Genomic DNA, 18,551 nt, shown 5'->3' with positions numbered 1-18,551 from the left:
CCTGTCAAGCTCCATTAAAATTAGTGTGCGAAAGGCAGATTTAAATTAATTCAGGCATCCCTGCAAAGCTTACTTCAACCAAAGACCATAGGATATTTAGCAATTGCCTCTTTGCAAAGTAAACAACTAAAGAATATAACCTTCCTGGCTTTGTTTCCTCTTGGTAATGCTTAAAGGAGGCTTAAACCATTTTTCACATTCACTTAAGGTGGCTTCCTCTTGCCAGAGTTTTGACAACTTTGGAGTCAAAAGGAATGGCACTGGGAAGGCAGCCCAGGCAAAACATCACATCACGGACATACCAAATATTAGCCTGTGCAGCCGTGTAACACTGCAAAACAGTTTGGTAAGGCAAAACCAAAAGATGAGCACAAAACACTGGAAGAATGCAATTCCTGCAGTCATCATAGGCTTATATACAGTGGACGCTTGGGTTGCGAATGAGATCCATGCGGGATGCACGTTCGCAACCTGCAGTGGCGCGCCTGCACACGTTGCGATTCAACGCTTCTGCGCATGCGCAAAGCGCGATTTAGAGCTTCTGCACATGTGCGACTGCTGAAACCCGGAAGTAACCCGTTCCAGTACTTCCAGGTTTCGGCGGGTCTGTAACCCGAAAAAACGCAACCTGAAGTGTCTGTAACCCGAGGTATGACTGTACTATGAAAAGGAGTAAAATGAAGCAGCAGTGGGGGAACCTGTGGCCCTTCAGATGTTGAACTTCCACCAGCTCCGCCCTTCACAATCAAAGCACAGGGATGATGGGAATTGCAATCCAGGGTCACAGGAGCCTGCATAACTCAGTTAGAGCATGGTTAGAGCATGATGCTGATAACGCCAACATTGCAGGTTTGATCCCTCTATGGGACAGCTGCATATTCCTGCATTGCAGGGGGTTGGGCTAGACAGTGGCATAGCGTGGGTTGTCAGCACCCGGGGCAAGGCAAGTAATTTGCGCCCCCTAACCCATGGATTTGCGCCCCCTAACCCTAACCCCCAGATGTTGCGCCCGGTGCGGCCGGCCCCCCCTGCACCCCCCACGCTACGCCACTGGGGCTAGATCAGTCAACGCTAATTGATTTCCATGCACTCTAACTTTGTATGTGCACGCACCACATCACAGCCTCCCCAGCAACAGAAAAATCCAAAATTCACAATTCTGATCAAACTGGAAAGTCTTATGAGGTCACAAGGCTAGTCAAGACTGTATTCTTTAGAAATTTTACATGAAACACACACTGAACATTCTCTCTCTCTCTCCCACACACACTCACACTCACACACAGAGAGACATTCCTCCCCTCATCAAAAAGCCATCTCTGCTTTGAGTTAGCTTGTCAAATTTGCAAAACAAACAAACAAACAAACAATTAGCACCCACTGATGCTCTGCAAGATCATACTTCCCTGTTCTGGCACTGCAAATAAAGGAAGTCAACCCCTTCCTCTCTTGCCTCCAAACACAGAACAATGAGGATGCATCCACCAACTGCCACCAATCTAGATGTTCCACATGCAAGCCACTTACAGCATGCGTCCATTCATACATAAGTCACTCTGAGTTTAATGGGGCCTTATCCCAGTCCCGGCGAGTTTGCATAGGATTGCAACTGTAGAGTTTAAGCAAGATAAACAAGAGGGCAAATTAACAGAATGAGGTGCCAAAGCTGCTGGCGGAACAGTTAGCCATAGCTGACTCTAGCAAGTGAGCCGAGGCACATTCTGAAGGAGAAAGAAGGGATAAAAGAACAGTGGGGCACTGACACTCCCCTGACCTCTGGGTTGGTCGCATCACTACAGCTTACCAGGAGGTAGAGGGGGGAGGGAGAGAGTGAGGTTGGCAGGTGCAAAAATACTATGGAGCCACTCCTGGCACTCTTGCCAGTAGGTTTCCACAGCACCAAACTGCCCACTCCCTTGCCTGCTACTTCCCAGTATGCAGCAGGTCAGATGAGCAGCATCTGCTACTACTGACCACCAACCCCAGGATCAGTAGCTACCCCAGCTTGGAAGAAGATTAATTCCCAATGCAAGGGCACAATCCACCTGGATGGAGGAAGGTTTGCACAAGGTCACTCATATGCAGCTGAGGTGCACATTAAAATGACTGCGGAACTGACAAACTTAGAGCTACTCAGAGGATACAACGTATCCCACACAACCAATACATCTGCACTAAACATTTGTGTCAAGTTGCCCAGCTCCTGTCCCATCTAGAAGCAGCGTTCGAACGTAAGGCCAAGCTAAACCGTGGTTTAGCATGAAAGCGTTGGCTTCCAGGGAGGCGATCGCAGCCACTTTGCTCTTCCGCAGCTCTTTTCGCTCAGTGCAATTTGGCAGCTAAGCCAAAACTGTAGTCCTTGTAGTTCTTGGCTTGTGGTTTAGGAGAGAGATTAACCACGATTCCAGGTTGAGGCAACATGCAAAGCTAAACTTGGCTAAGGTGCCATGCTGTGCTGAGATAAAAGGGCCAGGGAGGAGCAAAGTGGTCATGAGCCAGTATACTCTTGCCATAGTTTGGTCGCTGAGTAGCTTGTTGGTAGGTGTGGAGGGAGTTATTACTTAGGCAAAACCATCTATCTGAGCTATCTTGTTCCCCAATTAAGCCAACAGAGCAATTTATAATATCACTGCACCAGTGCATTAAGCATTCACACGTACATACCCTGCTCCCCCCTCAAATATATTTGCTGGCAAAGCAGGTATCTGAATTAGGCTGTGTATGTCCATAGGCAAGAGTGGAAAAATGAGTTAATGTTGTGGGGAGCTAAACTCCTGCTTTAAACCAAGAGTTCTCTACGGATTTCAAAAGCAAGGGAAAGTGGCACGACTTAGCAACACACTAGGTGGGCCAGATGCCAGTCAACCTCTCCCCACACTATCCACCCAAAAGGTACACCAGGATCTGTTTTCTCCAGCAATCCCCCAACCTTCACAGTCCTTGTGAATAAAGCCCATTCCCTAATCAACACAGGAAACGCCATTATACCAGGTCAGACTATGTAGCCCAATACTTTTTGGCAATGGTCGTCTCTCATGTTGCCGGCTACCTGATCCTTTTGAACTGGACATTCCAGGGGTTGAACATGGTTCCTTTCTGCCTGCAAAGCACATCCCTGAGCTACAGTTCCTTAATTACCAGAACGTAGGGACAACTCTACAACACAACAGTGGGACAGAGAAAGCAAGAACCTGCGCCTGCTCAGGCAACTTTAATCATTTCTTGCTAGGTTGTATTTCCAGGGTTCAGCTCAGGAAAACCAACAGAAACCTGTCACATCCAATGGGTTCATTCTAACAAGGAAGTCCAACTTCCACCGGTTCTAGTTTGTATGGCCAATGGTCAAGAATGATGGGAGCTGTAGTACGGATAGTGACCCCTGCTCTAGCCCATGTCAGCTCATGTCAGAAAAAAATAGAAGATGAAGAAGAGGAGGAGGAGTGCTGCCAAGCTCACTTTTGCATTGCATGGGGATCTGACCATCTAGCACAGAGGAACTCTTCCAAAGGTCTTTCCCACCATGGCTAACATCCTTTGTGGTAAAGCTGCCTGGAACCAAACCCTTCTGGATGCAAAGCATGTGTTCTAATGCAAGGCAAGGAGTGAACCCGGAGCAGTCTAGCATCCTAGCTGAGGAGCCGCATGCAGAAGAAAGCCCCAGATTCAAACGCAGTTTTAAGAAGATCGGTGAGCTGATGGTGGGGAAAGACCTCTGGAGAGTAGCTGCCAGCCAGAGCAGACCGTACCGGGCTAGGTTGGCAAACACTCTGACCTGGGTATCAGGCAACTTCTTCCCCCGTCCCCTTCCCCTCCCTCCCCGCGCACCGGCCGGGCACCCGTCCCGCGCGTCATTCCAGGCAATTACCCTTTGAGCGCATCGTGCCCCGCGGCGCCTCCCGACTGCCCTCTCCTCTTGGACCGGCTGGCTCGGCTGTTGGTTTCCTTCGCGGCGGCGGCGACCACGTCCGTTTCCAAACTGCCTTCGGCAGCCCCTCCGCCCGGAGGGGAAGAGCAGGCGACCAGCAGCACAATAAATCCCAGCGTGAACCTCAGCAGCAGCAGCCCGGCCGGCCGCATCTTGCCGGTGGTGGTGGCGACGACGACGGCGGCGGCTCCTCTCCTCGTCCTCCAAGCTTTCCACCCACCCTCCTTGCACTCGGATCGCGCCCGCGCCGCTGCAAGGGGGCTCGCCTGCTGCCTGCCTGCCTCCTCCGCGCCCGGGGCAGCTCGGCTTCAGCAGAGACTCTCCACTGGCTAGCTTAGGAAAGAGGGAGAGAGAAAAAGGAACCGTTATTAGATGGGGGAAAGAGGCGACAGCATCGCCCCGGCGCCACCGGCAACAGGCGCGTTCCCACAACCGCCACCCTTTTCCTGGCTGTCCCTCTCTGGCCATGCATGCCGCCTCCCCCGGGGGAGCGCCGAGCCGGGCGCCCTTCTCCTCAGTTGAGCTCGCCTCGCCGGAGCATCCGAGCAGCTGCCCTCGGAGCCTCCCCGCGCCAAAAGTTCTCCTCAGGCAGCCAGCGTCTTCCAGGAGGCGCCTGTCACTTGAGGGACACCTCTGGGGAATGTGCTTCAAAGCTCCCCTCTTCCCTCCCCCGTTTTATTTCAAAGAGAAAGCCTCGGAGGTTTGAAGGACCTGCGCCCACGGGAGAGTCTCCTGCTGAGGCTGCTGCTGCCGGCCGAGGTGGTGCGAGGAGGGCTGCTCTGCCAGCCGTGGCCGCTGCATCCAGCACTGCTTGTGCTGCCTGCCGTCTCCTTCTTCCTTCCTTGCTCTCCCCCGTCTGCCTTCTCCTCCTTCGCCTCCTTCTCCTCCTCCTCCTCCTTTTCCCCTCCCCTTTTTTTTTTCTCTATTCCCTTCTCTCCCCCCCCCCAACCTCTTCAAGTATCGTCTGCGCGGCGTCTTTACAGCCCCCCTCCCTCTTTCCTTTCTCGCGAGAGGGAAGTGGGGGGAAATTTAGCCAAAACAAAACCCGGTTGGAAAAAACACACAGGGAGAGAGAGAGAGAGAGAGAGAGAGAGAGAGAGAGAGAGACGCGAGTTCCCTCTTCGCGCGCACGACGCGTCTCCTCGCGTTCCTCTCGCCTCACAACTTTCCCCCCCTTCTGTTTCTTTTGCGCGCCTTTTAGCAGAACGCAGCGCAAACCAAAGCTGCGCGAGGGGGGGGGGAGAGAAAGGGGAGGATGTTGGCGCAAGCGCTGCTCTCCCCCTCCCCCCGAACTCCGGCTTGGCACTGCCGCCTTGCGCTCCTTCAGGGCGGCGCGGGCAAGGACGGGCACCCAAGGGCTTGGCAAAGTCGTCTAGACGGCAGATTAACCTTTCCTGTGATCCCGAAAGGCTGACCCACGAAGCGAAGGACACCCCGGTGCCAAGAGCTTGTGCCCGCCTGACCGCAGGGAAGCCATGGCAGCAGGTTGTAACCCAGGGGCGCCGACTTATAAAAAATATTGGGGGGGCCCATACCGGGGTCCATACTGGCGGCAGGATGGCAGTGGTGCTTTTGCATGCAAGAACCGGCCTGCCCTCCCCAGGCTTCGCGCCGGGAGGCGGCCACCCCCTCCTACCAACGTCACCTTAGCCGAACCCAGAAAAAAGCCCCGCTCCGGCGGCGGGAACTCCCATCCCCTCCATTCTCCCCTCACCCCGGTCCCTCGCCGGCGACGAATACGCCATTCCTCGGCCCCGCGGCTCCATTCCTTTCTAAAGTCCCGCCGCTGGGGGTCTTCCTCTGACTGACCAACCTGCCCGCCCCTTCTCAGGAGCTCCCGGTCACTTTGGGAGGCGCGCGCCGGAGTCCCCTGCACGGTTTTTGGCAAGGTGTCTAATAATTTTCTTAAATTATTGGGGGGGGCGGAGCCCCCCCAAACGAATTTTTGAGGGGGCTCGGGCCCCCTCAGGCCCCATGGAGTCGGCGCCTATGTTGTAACCCAAACTCTTCACCTCCTCCACTGACGGGCGGAAGGAAGCTGAAGTGGCGATTCCTGGCTTATATAACGCCTCATCTGCACTATACATTTAAAGCACTATCATCATGCCACTTTAACACAGCCAAACCTTCCCCCACAAAGAATGCTGGGAAGTGTAGTTCATTAAGGGTGCCGAGAGGCGTTAAAAAGGGAAAGGGACCCCTGACCATTAAGTCCAGTCGTGGACTTCTCTGGGATTGCGACGCTCATCTTGCTTTACTGGCAGAGGGCATAGCTGTCAACCTTCCCTTTTTTTGCGGGAAATTCCCTTATTCCAGCGTCGTTTCCCGCCGCTATCTCAGATTGTTAGATATCCCGTGGACTGTCCCCGGGACAGGTGAGGCTGCTGATCCCTTATTTTCAAATCTGAAAGTTGACAGCTATGGCAGAGGGAGCCAACGGTTGTGCGCAGACAGTTTTTCCGGGTCATGTGGCCAGCATGACTAAGACGCTTCTGGCGAAAGCAGAGCAGAGCACGGAAATGCCGTTTACCTTCCTGCCGGAGTGGTACCTATTTATCTACTTGCACTTTGATGTGCTTTCAAACTGCTAGGTTGGCAGGAGCAGGGACCGAGCAACGGGAGCTCACCCCGCCACGGGGATTCGAACCGCTGACCTTCTGATCGGCAAGCCCTAGACTCTGTGGTTTAGACCACAGCGGCACCCATGCCCAGAGGCGCGTTAGGACACCCCCATTCCCCAATTGACCCCTATTGACCAAACTGCGGGAGGCAGTGGAGGACAGGAGTGCCTGGCATGCTCTGGTCCATGGGGTCACAAAGAGTTGGACACGACTAAACGACTTAACAACAACAACATTCCCCCCACACAGCTACCATTCTCAGACTAGTTTAGCAGTCCATCCCTCTTTCCCCAAGAACTCTGGGAATTGTGGCTCTGTAAGGGGGATAAGGGTCTTCTCCTGACAGCTATCAGCACCTTTATCAAACTACAGCTCCCAGAATTCTTTGAGGGGGAGAAGCTGTGACTGTAGTGTGGCACTATACTGCTTCAAATGCAGTGTCAGGACAGAGAACAGAAGAGTTCATGTCTAAAGTAGTTTAACCTATGGTTAGCAGACGTCCCCTTTCCCAGGGATAGTCCTGGATTTAGAAATCTGTCCCTGGACAAAATCTGTCCCCGGATTTCATTTAATGTCCCTGGATTTATATTTTAAGTGTTGTAGATTTATTAGTAGGGAATGAATGTTGCGTGATTGGTTCAACGGCACAAGACACATCATATGGGGACTTCTGGCAAGGCAAAATGGCGGGTGCCATGGCAGCGAGCAGCTCCTGAAGCCAGCCAGAGCAAACTGCGCTACGAGGCTGGCTCTGGGCTGCTGAGACTGCCGCTGCTGCCGCCACTGCTGAGGCGGAACCGGGGATGCCGCTGACACACACCCCCGCGACCTAAATTGTGCCGGGTACAAGAGTGCCTGGCCACCCAGCTGACTGCCCAGTGGTGCTCTGGGACCAGGAAAACCCCGGAGCCGACTCAGAGAGGAGAGGAGAAGGAGAAGGAAGAGAGAGAAAGAGGAAGGAGAAAAAAGAAGGGAGCCCTGACCTTGCCGCACTGCTGCCACCGCTGAGGAAGAAAGGTAGGAGAGCACCGGGAGGGCAAAGACACATGGCTGAGCCCAGGCCCACCCAAGCCTACTCCATGGCAGCTAGCACTCCAAGAGATCAGTCCAGGGTCCAGAGGAAGGAGGACAGAAGGAGACCACAGAAGAGAAGATATTACAGTGGTGCCCCGCAAGACGAATGCCTCGCAAGACGGAAAACTCGCTAGACGAAAGAGTTTTCCGTTTTGGAGGTGCTTCGCAAAACGAATTTCCTATTGGCTTGCTTCACAAGACAACAATGTCTTGTGAGTTTCTGCTGGTTTTTTTTCCCTTCCCCCCTTTTTCTAAGCCGCTAAGCCGCTTATCAGCTGATCCGATCAGATAAGCCGCTAAAAGCCGCTAATAGCACTAATCCGCTAATCCGTCAATGGGCTTGCTTCGCAAGACGAAAAAGCCGCTAGACGAAGAGAATCACAGAACGGATTCTTTTCGTCTTGCAAGGCACCACTGTACTTCTTAATATTACTTTTAAAAAAACTCTTTAAAAAACTTTTTTTTCTCTCTTTAAAAAAAAAGTGTCCCCAGATTCTTTGAAAAAAACCTGGTAACCTTAGTTTAACCCAAATGATTTAAAGTCCTCTGTCACTTCTTTGGCAGGCAAAGTGCAAAAAGGGTAGACTTTTCAAAGGCAGCTTCTTTTAAACCCTGGCAAGTGATGGGCAGGATAGTTGTTCACTACAACTATATTCTTTGCATCCCACTTTCCCTCCCAAAATGATATAGCAATATAGCAAATGAACAATAAGTATAGCAATTGGGGAGAGGGAGGGAATCAAGCCGATTAGAAATAGTGACCTTGGTGTGTATCCAGTATTCTCTGTCTACCAGTATAAGGGCTGTGGTGGTAGCAGACTTGTGGATTTTAATGTTGCAAAACAGAGCAATCGGATGCAACAATTGCACTAGTGGAGACTCATAGTGCAACAGATTGCACACTCTATTGCACAACAGAGTTGCCAGCAAGCTGCTTTTACAGTATTCCGCCAGCGCAAAACATTTTGCCCACAAAACAAGCAAGTTGGCTTACTGCTACATTGGATACAACACAATAACAACAGCGACCACCACCACAAAATCAACCCTTTCATCTTTCACCTTTCCGCCAAGGAGCTACGGGTGACATACACGGCTCCTTCTGTCCCCTCAACTGTATCTTTACAACAACCCTGAGAGGTAGGTTGGGCCAAGTCATGACCAGTGACTCCAAATCACCAAGTAAGCTTTAGGCATATGCCTTCATTCTTTAAGCCACTGTGTTTGTTTATTTATTTAAAAGGCATAAACTGCTTGGCTGTAAAAACAGAACAAAACAAAGTGGTTTACAAGAAAATATAAAACAATAAAATTATCAATAAGAAAAAGTTAACAATAATTTAAATCTTTCAAAAAGTTAAAAGAGGAATAGACTGAAAAGGAAATTAAAACTGACACCAGCTTTCTAAGCATCTGGTTTGTCTAAATAAAAATGTGCTGCAATGAGTACAGTGAAGGTGCGTGCCTGATTTCAATAGGCAGGGAGCTTCGAAGTATTGGTGCTGCCACACTAATAGATCAAGTTCTTACAGTGCTAGTTCTGCCGAACGAAAAGGGGTGAGGCGATCTCATAGGTAAACTGGTCCCAAGTTGATAATGGATTTGCAGTCATACCTCGGGTTACAGATGCTTCAGGGTGCATTTTTTCAGGTTACGGACCGCCCAAAACCCGGAAGTACCAGAACAGGTTACTTCGAGGTTTCGGAGGTCGCGCATGCACAGACGCGCTAAATCGCGCTTTGCGCATGTGCAGAAGCACCGAATCACAAGCCGCAGACGCACTGATGTGGATTGCGAATGTGCATCCCGCACGGATCACATTCGCAACCCGAGCATCCACTGTACTATATACAACAACACCTTGAACCTGACACAGTAGCAAATCGACAGCCAGTACAGATCTCTGAGCACAGGGGTTACAGGCCGACAACGCTTCACCCTTGTCAGTAATTGTGCTGCAGCACTCTGCACTAAATGCAGCTTCCGGTTACTTAATGTTGCTAAATGCGTCCCCCTGGAAAGACTGGAGAAAAGTGAAGGAGGGTCTCCAGGTCGCCACCAGTGCTTTCCAAATGCTAGGCCAGGGGTCAGGGGTCAGCAGACTTTTTCAGCAGGGGGCTGGTCCATTGTCCCTTGTGGGGGGGGGGGTCAGATTATATTTTTTTTGGGGGGGTGAACGAATTCCTATGCCCCACAAATAACCCAGAGATGCATTTTAAATAAAAGGACACATTCTACTCATGTAAAAATGCACTGATTCTCTGACTGTCCACGGTCCAGATTTAGAAGGCAATTGGGCTGGATCCGGCCCTCGGGCCTTAGTTTGCCTACCCATGCACTAGGCTGTACTAGCCAATTTGACTTTTTAACATAGAGCGCCGCTTAAAATTATTTGTTAGCTCTGCCAATATAAAACCACCATGTTCACCTTTGCTTCTGCTCTCTGCCTCACAAGGGTGCTGCGCATTTAGCCTAATGGTGGAGAAAGAGCTGAGCGACTACTGGGCTTTATTTATTTCAATTTTAAAATTCCAAAATCAGTAAGTCAACAAATAGCTAAGCCAGGGGTGGGGAACCTCCAGACTGCAGGCCAAATGCAGTTTTCCAGGCCTCGTATCTAGCCCCTCAGGACTCTCTCATGCACGCTGCACAACCTCCCCACCCCTGTTGAATGCTTTTGCCTGGCTGGTATGTGTCCTTGGCTTACCAATATGGAGAGCATCATAGAATGGAAGAGTTGGAAGGGACCACGAGGCTCCAACCCCCTGGAATGCAGGAATATTTTGCCCGTTATTGATGGCATCTACCTCCCTCTTGCTGTTCTGGTTTCTGGGATAGCTGCGCAGCCTGCATTCGCTCCATAAGACGCACACACATTTCCCCTTACTTTTTAGGAGGGAAAAAGTGAGTCTTATAGAGCAAAAAATACGGTATCTGCCTCCTGCTGCCCACTATTCTTGACCAACCATTATTATGACTGCAAATAGTAAGAACATGCACCGCCATTTATCAGGTGAAATTAACCATTTAACAGGTCTACCGCATTTTGAATTTGTCCCTGTTCGCTCTCATGACGACATCGTCACTGTAGGAACAAGCCAAAGCTGAATTTGAAGCAGTTTGTGGGTTCCAATTGTGGTGAGGCCTGTTAGAGGGCAAAGCAGGGGGATGCTTCAACTGTCCCCCCCCCAAAGAAAAGAAATAAGAGATGCAGATGCATTAATGATAACTGCCACATGAACATCGGTTAAAACTAAAGCACCGGCAATGTGGTGATTGCACATTAAACGTGAATGAGCATACTCCGAACTTATTCGTAGAATGCGAATCCAGCCCAGTGCAGCCACATTTAAGTCTCACTAATGTAGAGATTGGGACGCGGGTGGCGCTGTGGGTTAAACCACAGAGCCTAGGACTTGCCAATCAGAAGGTCGGCGGTTCGAATCCCCACGACGGGGTGAGTGCCCGTTGCTCGGTCCCTGTTCCTGCCAACCTAGCAATTCGAAAGCACATCAAAGTGCAAGTAAATAAATAGGTTCTGCTCTGGCGGGAAGGTAAACAGCATTTCTGTGCGCTGCTCTGGTTCGCCAGAAGTGGCTTAGTCATGCTGGCCACATGACCCGGAAGCTGTATGCCGGCTCCCTCGGCCAGTAAAGCGAGATGAGCGCCACAACCCCAGAGTCGGCCACGACAGGACCTAATGGTCAGGGGTCCATTTACCTTTAATGTAGAGATTTAATAATTTAATCAGGTACATAATTAAGGGACCTAAAGCAGGTATCTTCAACCTTTGCAGATTCAGAACCCATGTATTTGGGGACCCATTTCTTAACCTTTTACCATATATTTGCATGGTGGTAGCACACCTGTTGTGACCCACCTTGGATCAGGCTGCAACTCACTAGTGGGTTGTCCACCCCATCAGCTGAAGACCAGTGACCTAAACAACTTTGGCCCATAGTACCTTTTTTTTAAAAAAAAAAAAAAACTTCTATACCACTTTATATTTTTAATAAAAATCTCAAAGCGGTTTACAGCATAAACCTTAAGTGCTGCCTGATCCATCATGTTCCACCTCGGTTGCTGGAGTCTTCTTGTGGGTCATTTTTAGTGGCCCCACATGACCCTGAAGTTCAGCTAGCCTTTTACCAGGGCCCGAGCTTTTACTGCCTTGTGACCCTGCCCTGCGGAACTCCTTGCCAATAGAAGTTCGTCAGGAGTCATCCCTGCTCATTTTCAGGCATCTTATAAAAACTCTTATTATTCAGGCAGAATTTTCAAACCAGAGATGCTTTCACCAGCCAGCGTTTACTGATGTCTGACATTCTTAAAAAGTGTGGTTTATATATATTTATTTAAATAAATAAATAGCTGTCCCATTTAAATCAACTGGAATTTAAAATGCCTTAACTTGGATCCTGCCCGTAGCAACATAATTGTACATGGCACTTTACCTATTAACATAAGCGAAATTCAAGTCCCTGCCCCAGGGAGCTTACAAAGTACTGGTTTTATTCCATATGTATGTGAACAATGGGCCCCCATGGAGGTTTAACTTTTGGATATTCGAAACCCTTGGTCAGTCCCAATTATCTCACTTGCATGACAGACTTCAATTTTCCATGAATATGGAATATGGCACAACACAGTTCATGGGTTCCCACCCTGATTTGGGGGCCTAGGCATGTATTGAACTCGGTCCCATGAGATCAATCTTTCAACAGACTGCAATTAGCTCAGTCTTGTGAACAAGGCCACCTTCCCCATGGGACCAGGAGGCGCCCAAGAGATCAGAGCCAACAATTTATTGGAAGCATGAGGGAAGATATTGTTACATTCTTCCAGTATTTGAAATGGTATCATCTTGGCTTTTCAGCAAAGGGTGGTGAGTTTTGCATAAATCTGTCCTACAGTCAACCCCATAGATTGTAAATTGGGGCAGGGAACCCTTTTTGCCCCAAGTGCCATTCTGGGCAACCTTCTGGAGGTGTGTGTTTGTATTTACATACACATAAAAGTATAATAATAATAATTATAATATTTATTTATTTATACCCTGCCCATGTGACTGGGCTTCCCCAGCCACTCTGGGCGGCTTCCAACAGAATTTTAAAAACACGGTAAAACATCAAACGTTAAAAACTTCCCTAAACAGGGCAGCCTTCAGATGCCTTCTAAAAGTCAGGTAGTTGTTTATTTCCTTGACATCTGATGAGAGGGCGTTCCACAGGGCAGGTGCCACTACCAAGGCCCTCTGCTTGGTTCCCTGTAACCTCATTCTCGCAGTGAGGGAACCGCCAGAAGGCCATCGGAGCTGGACCTCAGTGTCTGGGCTGAACAGCAGGAGTGGAGACGCTCCTTCAGGTATACTGGGCTGAGGCCATTCTCTCAGGGTTGCCAGGAACAGATATTTCATCCATCAAATGCCTGGGTAAACAGGAATGTCTTAAAATTCCTCCTGAAAGTTAATAAGGAAGGAGACAGACACATCTCACTAGGAAGGGCATCAGGGAACTGCCACTGAAAAGGCCCTGACACAGGTCAATGCAAACCAGGCAGCCACCAGTGGAGCCACCACCAAAAAGACTTTCGGACAGTCATAGTGGAACTATGGAACTTCTCACTCATAGTTGTGAAGGTAGTAAAATGTGGCATGAGTGGAGTGTGAACTTGTAAAGAAGAATAAGTTGATAGGAGTAGGGGTGCTTTTTATTTCCCAATGTCACAGTCTGATCTAATGTGGGTCACAATGGTAGCACTACTGCAGGTATGGTAGAAAAATTAAGAAAAAATCCCCCTGTGTTAGGTTTTACGTTTAGGTAGGTCCTGGGTCTGAAAAATCGGGAGCTAGATGCTCTGGAAACAGAAGCATTAAGCAGAAAGATCCTGTGATCTTTCCAATGACCAGCAGTGTGATCATAAGCAAGTCCCTGCAATGTGAAGTTCCAGCTTCTTTTCAAAAATCACACTCTCCCATGATGGGACAGGCTTTTGAAAAAGTTTGTGTGCATGGGCTGAGTTTCTGTGTCTGTCTAGCAGTTAATATATCACTTGATTGTAGAAAACCTCAAAGTAATTTACAAAAAAATAAAATAAATCAGAGGTACTTTTAAAATATGGGGGTCAACATGCGGTTCTTAGCTGCATCATTTAGGAACATAGGTAAAGGTAAAGGAACCCCTGACCATTAGGTCCAGTTATGGCCGACTCTGGGGTTGCGGCACTCATCTCGCTTTATTGGCCGAGGGAGCCGGCGTACAGCTTCCAGGTCATGTGGCCAGCATGACTAAGCCACTTCTGGTGAACCAGAGCAGCGCACGGGAACGCTGTTCACCTTCCCGCCGGAGTGGTACCTATTTATCTACTTGCACTTTGACGTGCTTTCGAACTGCTAGGTTGGCAGGAGCCGGGACCAAGCAACAGGAGCTCACCCCATTGCGGGGATTCGAACCACCGACCTTCTGATCGGCAAGTCCTAGGCTCTGTGGTGTAACCCACAGTGCCACTCATAGGAAGTGCCTTATATTGAGTCAGCCCATTCATCTATCTCTTATATTGAGTCAATCCATTCATCTATCTCACTCAGTATGGTCTGCAATGACAGAAAGTGGCTTTCAATGGTTTCAGGCAGGGGACTTGACCTCCCTACCTGGAGATGAAGGAGACGCAACCTTTTGCATGTACTGCCCCATGAATCTACAGCCCTTTCCCCATAACCAAGAGCTGGTCTTGAGAGTGTCTGCTTCTGCTCCATGCTTTTTGGTGGAGAGCAAACATAGGACACAGAATCCTGCCATGCGTTTAATTGCACCAGATGTGCACCTAATTTCTGTGCCACATCTTCACCAGCCCCAGAGCCAAACCTGAATCATAGCTAGAGTCTTTGTTCTGGGATTTGAGAGGCTCTCGCCAAGCCCAAGGAAGGACTGCAAAACCTCACTTGCAGATGTAAGCCTTAATATTTGCTGTTCGGCTTGCACGCAATTCGTTACATTTCAAAATACTGAAGACTCTCAAAAGGTCCTGTATTATAAATGTCTAGAGTCAAAAGAAGCCAGTTCAGGTTTTTTAAAAGTCCTTGTGTTGCAAAACTGACATTCCAAAGTTTGCTGCTCAATTTTGTAGACAAGAAGCAACACTTCCCACACACTATCCGTTGCCAAGATGCCCTGCCCCAAGAAGGCGAAATATATACAGCAAAGGCCTACATGATTTGTGACCCACCAAGTTGAACACACAGCCCACCAACCACGTCTGGCACTGAACCAGGGGGGCTTCCTAAACCTCATGTTCTGTTGTTGCTCTTCCTGCTTGGAGGGCACTGCAAAAACAAGTGAGGTTATCAAGCACCTGTTAGCATGCAAAGGACATTGTAGGGGACTATATTCAGATTAGCAAGTTGCACAAGCATGATAGTGCATGGGGAAGGGCCAAGACTTAGCATCCTTAGTTAGATGGAAGGATCTTATGATACCTGAACCACAATTCTGACTATGTAAAATCAGCTATGAATATAATAACAAATATGAATATAATATATACAGTATTATTGTACAGTGTTCGGAAATGAATGAGTGAACAACTCCTATCATCCCTGCCCATTGACCATGTTGGGAATTAGAACCCAGCAATACCTGCATGGGTCATAGGCTTTCCTATCCCCTAGGATCAGGCATGGCCAAACTTGGCCCCCCAGATGTTTTGGGACTACAATTCCCATCATCCCTGACCACTCGCCCTGTTAGCTGGGGATGATGGGAGTTGTAGTCCAAAAACATCTGGAGGGCCAAGTTTGGCCATGCCTGCCCTAGATGGATGCTGACAGCGAAGAACAGGGGTGGGGGATCTTTGGACTACCAGATGTTGCTTATCTACAACTCCCATGAGCCCCAGCCAGCATGACCAATGGCCAGGGATGGTGAGAGCTACCATTCAGCAACTTCTGGAGGGCCAAAGATTCCCCATGGATGGTTAAGAATATCACTTGGGTGGGAGGACACCAATAGCTGAGACTGAACAAAACTATGGGATGCATTCAATATTAGTTGTACACAAAGTAGGCCCGCTGAAGTTAATGAACATGACTAACTGAGGCTCATTCATTTCAGTGGGTCAGCTTCAATTAATTTCAATTTGCACAACTACTACTGATGCTTATTTATTTAGTTGACCCTGGTGGCCAACATCCACTTTTTCTGTGAGATCAGTTTTAGGTTTCATGCTTCATTAATAGCTTTACCCTTGGGAATCAAGAACTGGTCTTGCTATTTAATAAAACGTCTTTAGATTATATTATATATAACTACCTGTCCCATAAGATCACTCCTTTGGTACTTACTTATATTTCTTTTGGCCAACTTTCTGTTCTAATCGGATTCAAAACTGTGTGAGACGTACAGTTGTAGCCAAAGTTAGGCCTACTCAGAACAGGCCCACTGAAATTAATGGACTTTAGGTATATTTGCTTCAACGGGTTTCTGCTGAGTAATAATTAGCTGGATCCAAGCCAAAGTTTTGTGGCACCTTAAAGACCAGCACTTTCGTTATGGTAAGCTTTTGTGGACGACATACCCTAAGTTGGCAATCATACATACAGTACATCTGGTTACTGGAGAGCAGAGAGGGAATGCAGTGAGTGCAAAGGGGAACACTTGAGGGATTGCTGGAAGAATCAAAACAGCAACTCCTTAATACATCTGTCGGAATGACAGAAAGCATTTACATTGCACAATCTAAGTTACCCGGTGGCCTGAAGAAGCAAGACATCTGGAAGAATGGTTTTTCTTGGGCAACTTGGATTCCTCCCTAATCCATTTAGAAAAGGCTGGGTAATAGTGGAAGCTGGCAGTTTAGGTCCAGGGGGTCATGGACCACTAATTTAAGTCTGTCCTCAAGTCAGCCCCTACCTGCCTGCCTTCTTAGAAGGAAGGGCAATGCTAGTACAGTCGTACCTCGGGTTACAGACCCTTCAGGTTACAGACGCTTCAGGTTACAGACTCCGCTAACACAGAAATATTACCTTTCGGTTAAGAACTTTGCTTCAGGATGAGAACATAAATCGTGCTCCAGCAGCGCGGCAGAAGCAGGAGGCCCCATTAGCTAAAGTGGTGCTTCAGGTTAAGAACATTTTCAGGTTAAGAAGAGACCTCCAGAATGAATTAAGTTCTTAACCCGAGGTACCACTGTATTGGATGCCTGCCATTAGCTCTGGCTCCACTCTTGTCTGGTCTCACTGCCTTCCACCCTACCAAGTACCAGTGGGCACCAGCCATCACTGGTGGGAAGGACTGGACAACTTTGAGAGGGACTTCTTCAGCCTGCCAACTGACACAGCATCTTCTCTCTTCTCCCTCCCCTCAACTCCACATTTCAACTTATGAATAAATTACACGTCCCACAGAGCAGTCATGTAGATATAAGGAGAGTTTCTCCTTTGCACACACAGGACGTTTTGCTTTTAACCCACAGAACAAATGTGATGCAGTAAATTATGTTTACCCTTGCGGAGGCAGACATTCCATTCATGTTATTTTGATAAACAAGTTTGTCAGGGAGATGAATGGATTTTTATGTTTGTAGAAAACTCATTTCAGCCCTTTGAGTCAAGCACGCATTACGAATTTCTGCAGGTTTCAGTAGAGGGAAAACATCCACTTACCGGACAAGTGTTCACTTATAACAAAAAAGCAAACAAACAAATAAAATACCTGTCGGTGGAAAAGGAACAGTTATGCATCAATAATATATCTTAAAACAAACACATTGCACACTACAGGATTCTTCCTGAAGCTGAGAGGAGATTGAAGGTGTACGATCGGCCCCTGATGACTGCACCATCATGTGACAGGCTAGATGCATGAATACGCCATATTCACATAGCAGACGCGGGTGGCGCTGTGGTCTAAACCACAGAGCCTAGGGCTTGCTGATCGGAAGGTCGGCAGTTTGAATCCCCGCGATGGGGGCGAGCTCCTGTTGTTCAGTCCCAGCTCCTGCCCACCTAGCAGTTTGAAAGCATGTCAAGTGCAAGTAGATGAATAGGTACCGCTCCGGTGGGAAGGTAAATGGCGTTTCCATGTGCTGCTCTGGTTTGCCAGAAGTGGCTTAGTCATGCTGGCCACATGACCCGGAAGCTGTCTGTGGACAAACGACAGCTCCCTCGGCCTATAGAGAAAGATGAGTGCACAACCCCAGAGTCGTCCGCGACTGGACCTAATGGTCAGGGGTACCTTCACTTTTAGCTTTAAGATACAACTTGCATATCACCCATGTCAACTCAAACACAACGGGCTGTATCCAACATGCTCTGCCCACCAGGCACAAGGGTTCAGCAGTTACCAGCAACCTTGAGACTGGATTGTACTGGAATGTGCAGGGTTGCCCTTGAGCCTGGCCCAGAAGCTCCAACTGGTGCAAAATGCTGCAGCCAGACAGTTGATGGGGGCACCTGACAACATGTGACTCCATTGTTAAAACATCTGTATTGGCTGCCCATCTACTATCAAGCCAGGTTCAAGGTCCTTGTATTAATTTACAAAGGTCCACGGTACCTTAGGGACCACTTGAACCCTTGTGTCCCAGCTTGATGACTGAGATCACCTGCAGGAGAAGAAGAAGAAGAAGAAGAAGAAGAAGAAGAAGAAGAAGAAGAAGAAGAAGAGTTTGGATTTGATATCCCGCTTTATCACTACCCTAAGGAGTCTCAAAGCGGCTAACAATCTCCTTTCCCTTCCTCCCCCACAACAAACACTCTGTGAGGTGAGTGAGGCTGAGAGACTTCAGAGAAGTGAGACTGGCCCAAGGTCACCCAGCAGCTGCATGTGGAGGAGCAGGAAGCGAACCCAGTTCACCAGATTACAAGACTACCGCTCTTAACCACTACACCACACAGGAGGTCATTGGCCATTTGCTGAGTTGGCAAAGCTTATTTG

The 18,551-nt window shown here is 48.8% G+C and overlaps 2 protein-coding genes across 4 annotated transcripts in view; both read right to left on the bottom strand.

Moving 5' to 3' along the window:
• FBN1 (fibrillin 1) overlaps positions 1 to 5,144 on the bottom strand; it is a 216,377-nt gene extending 211,233 nt beyond the window's left edge. The window contains exons 1-2 of one of the 3 annotated variants that reach the window (XM_083475467.1): positions 4,637 to 5,144; positions 3,866 to 4,254 (exon numbers count right to left, since the gene is read on the bottom strand). In XM_083475467.1, coding sequence (XP_083331593.1) covers positions 3,866 to 4,077 — 212 coding nt within the window. In that variant the 5' untranslated portion in view covers positions 4,078 to 4,254; positions 4,637 to 5,144. Of the gene's footprint in view, positions 1 to 3,865; positions 4,259 to 4,636 lie in introns of all 3 variants that reach the window. The other 2 variants (XM_083475469.1, XM_083475468.1) reach the window with 2 other exon arrangements.
• Positions 1 to 18,551, bottom strand: part of LOC310693470 (NAD(P) transhydrogenase, mitochondrial-like) — a 963,907-nt gene that overhangs the window by 449,429 nt on the left and 495,927 nt on the right. The window lies entirely within an intron of this gene.

The sequence above is a fragment of the Podarcis liolepis genome, assembly GCF_965112155.1.
Source record: "Podarcis liolepis genome assembly, chromosome: 14".
NCBI lineage: Eukaryota > Metazoa > Chordata > Lepidosauria > Squamata > Lacertidae > Podarcis > Podarcis liolepis.
Note: the sequence above shows the minus strand (reverse complement) of the source record. Positions and strands in the feature narration are given on the sequence as shown.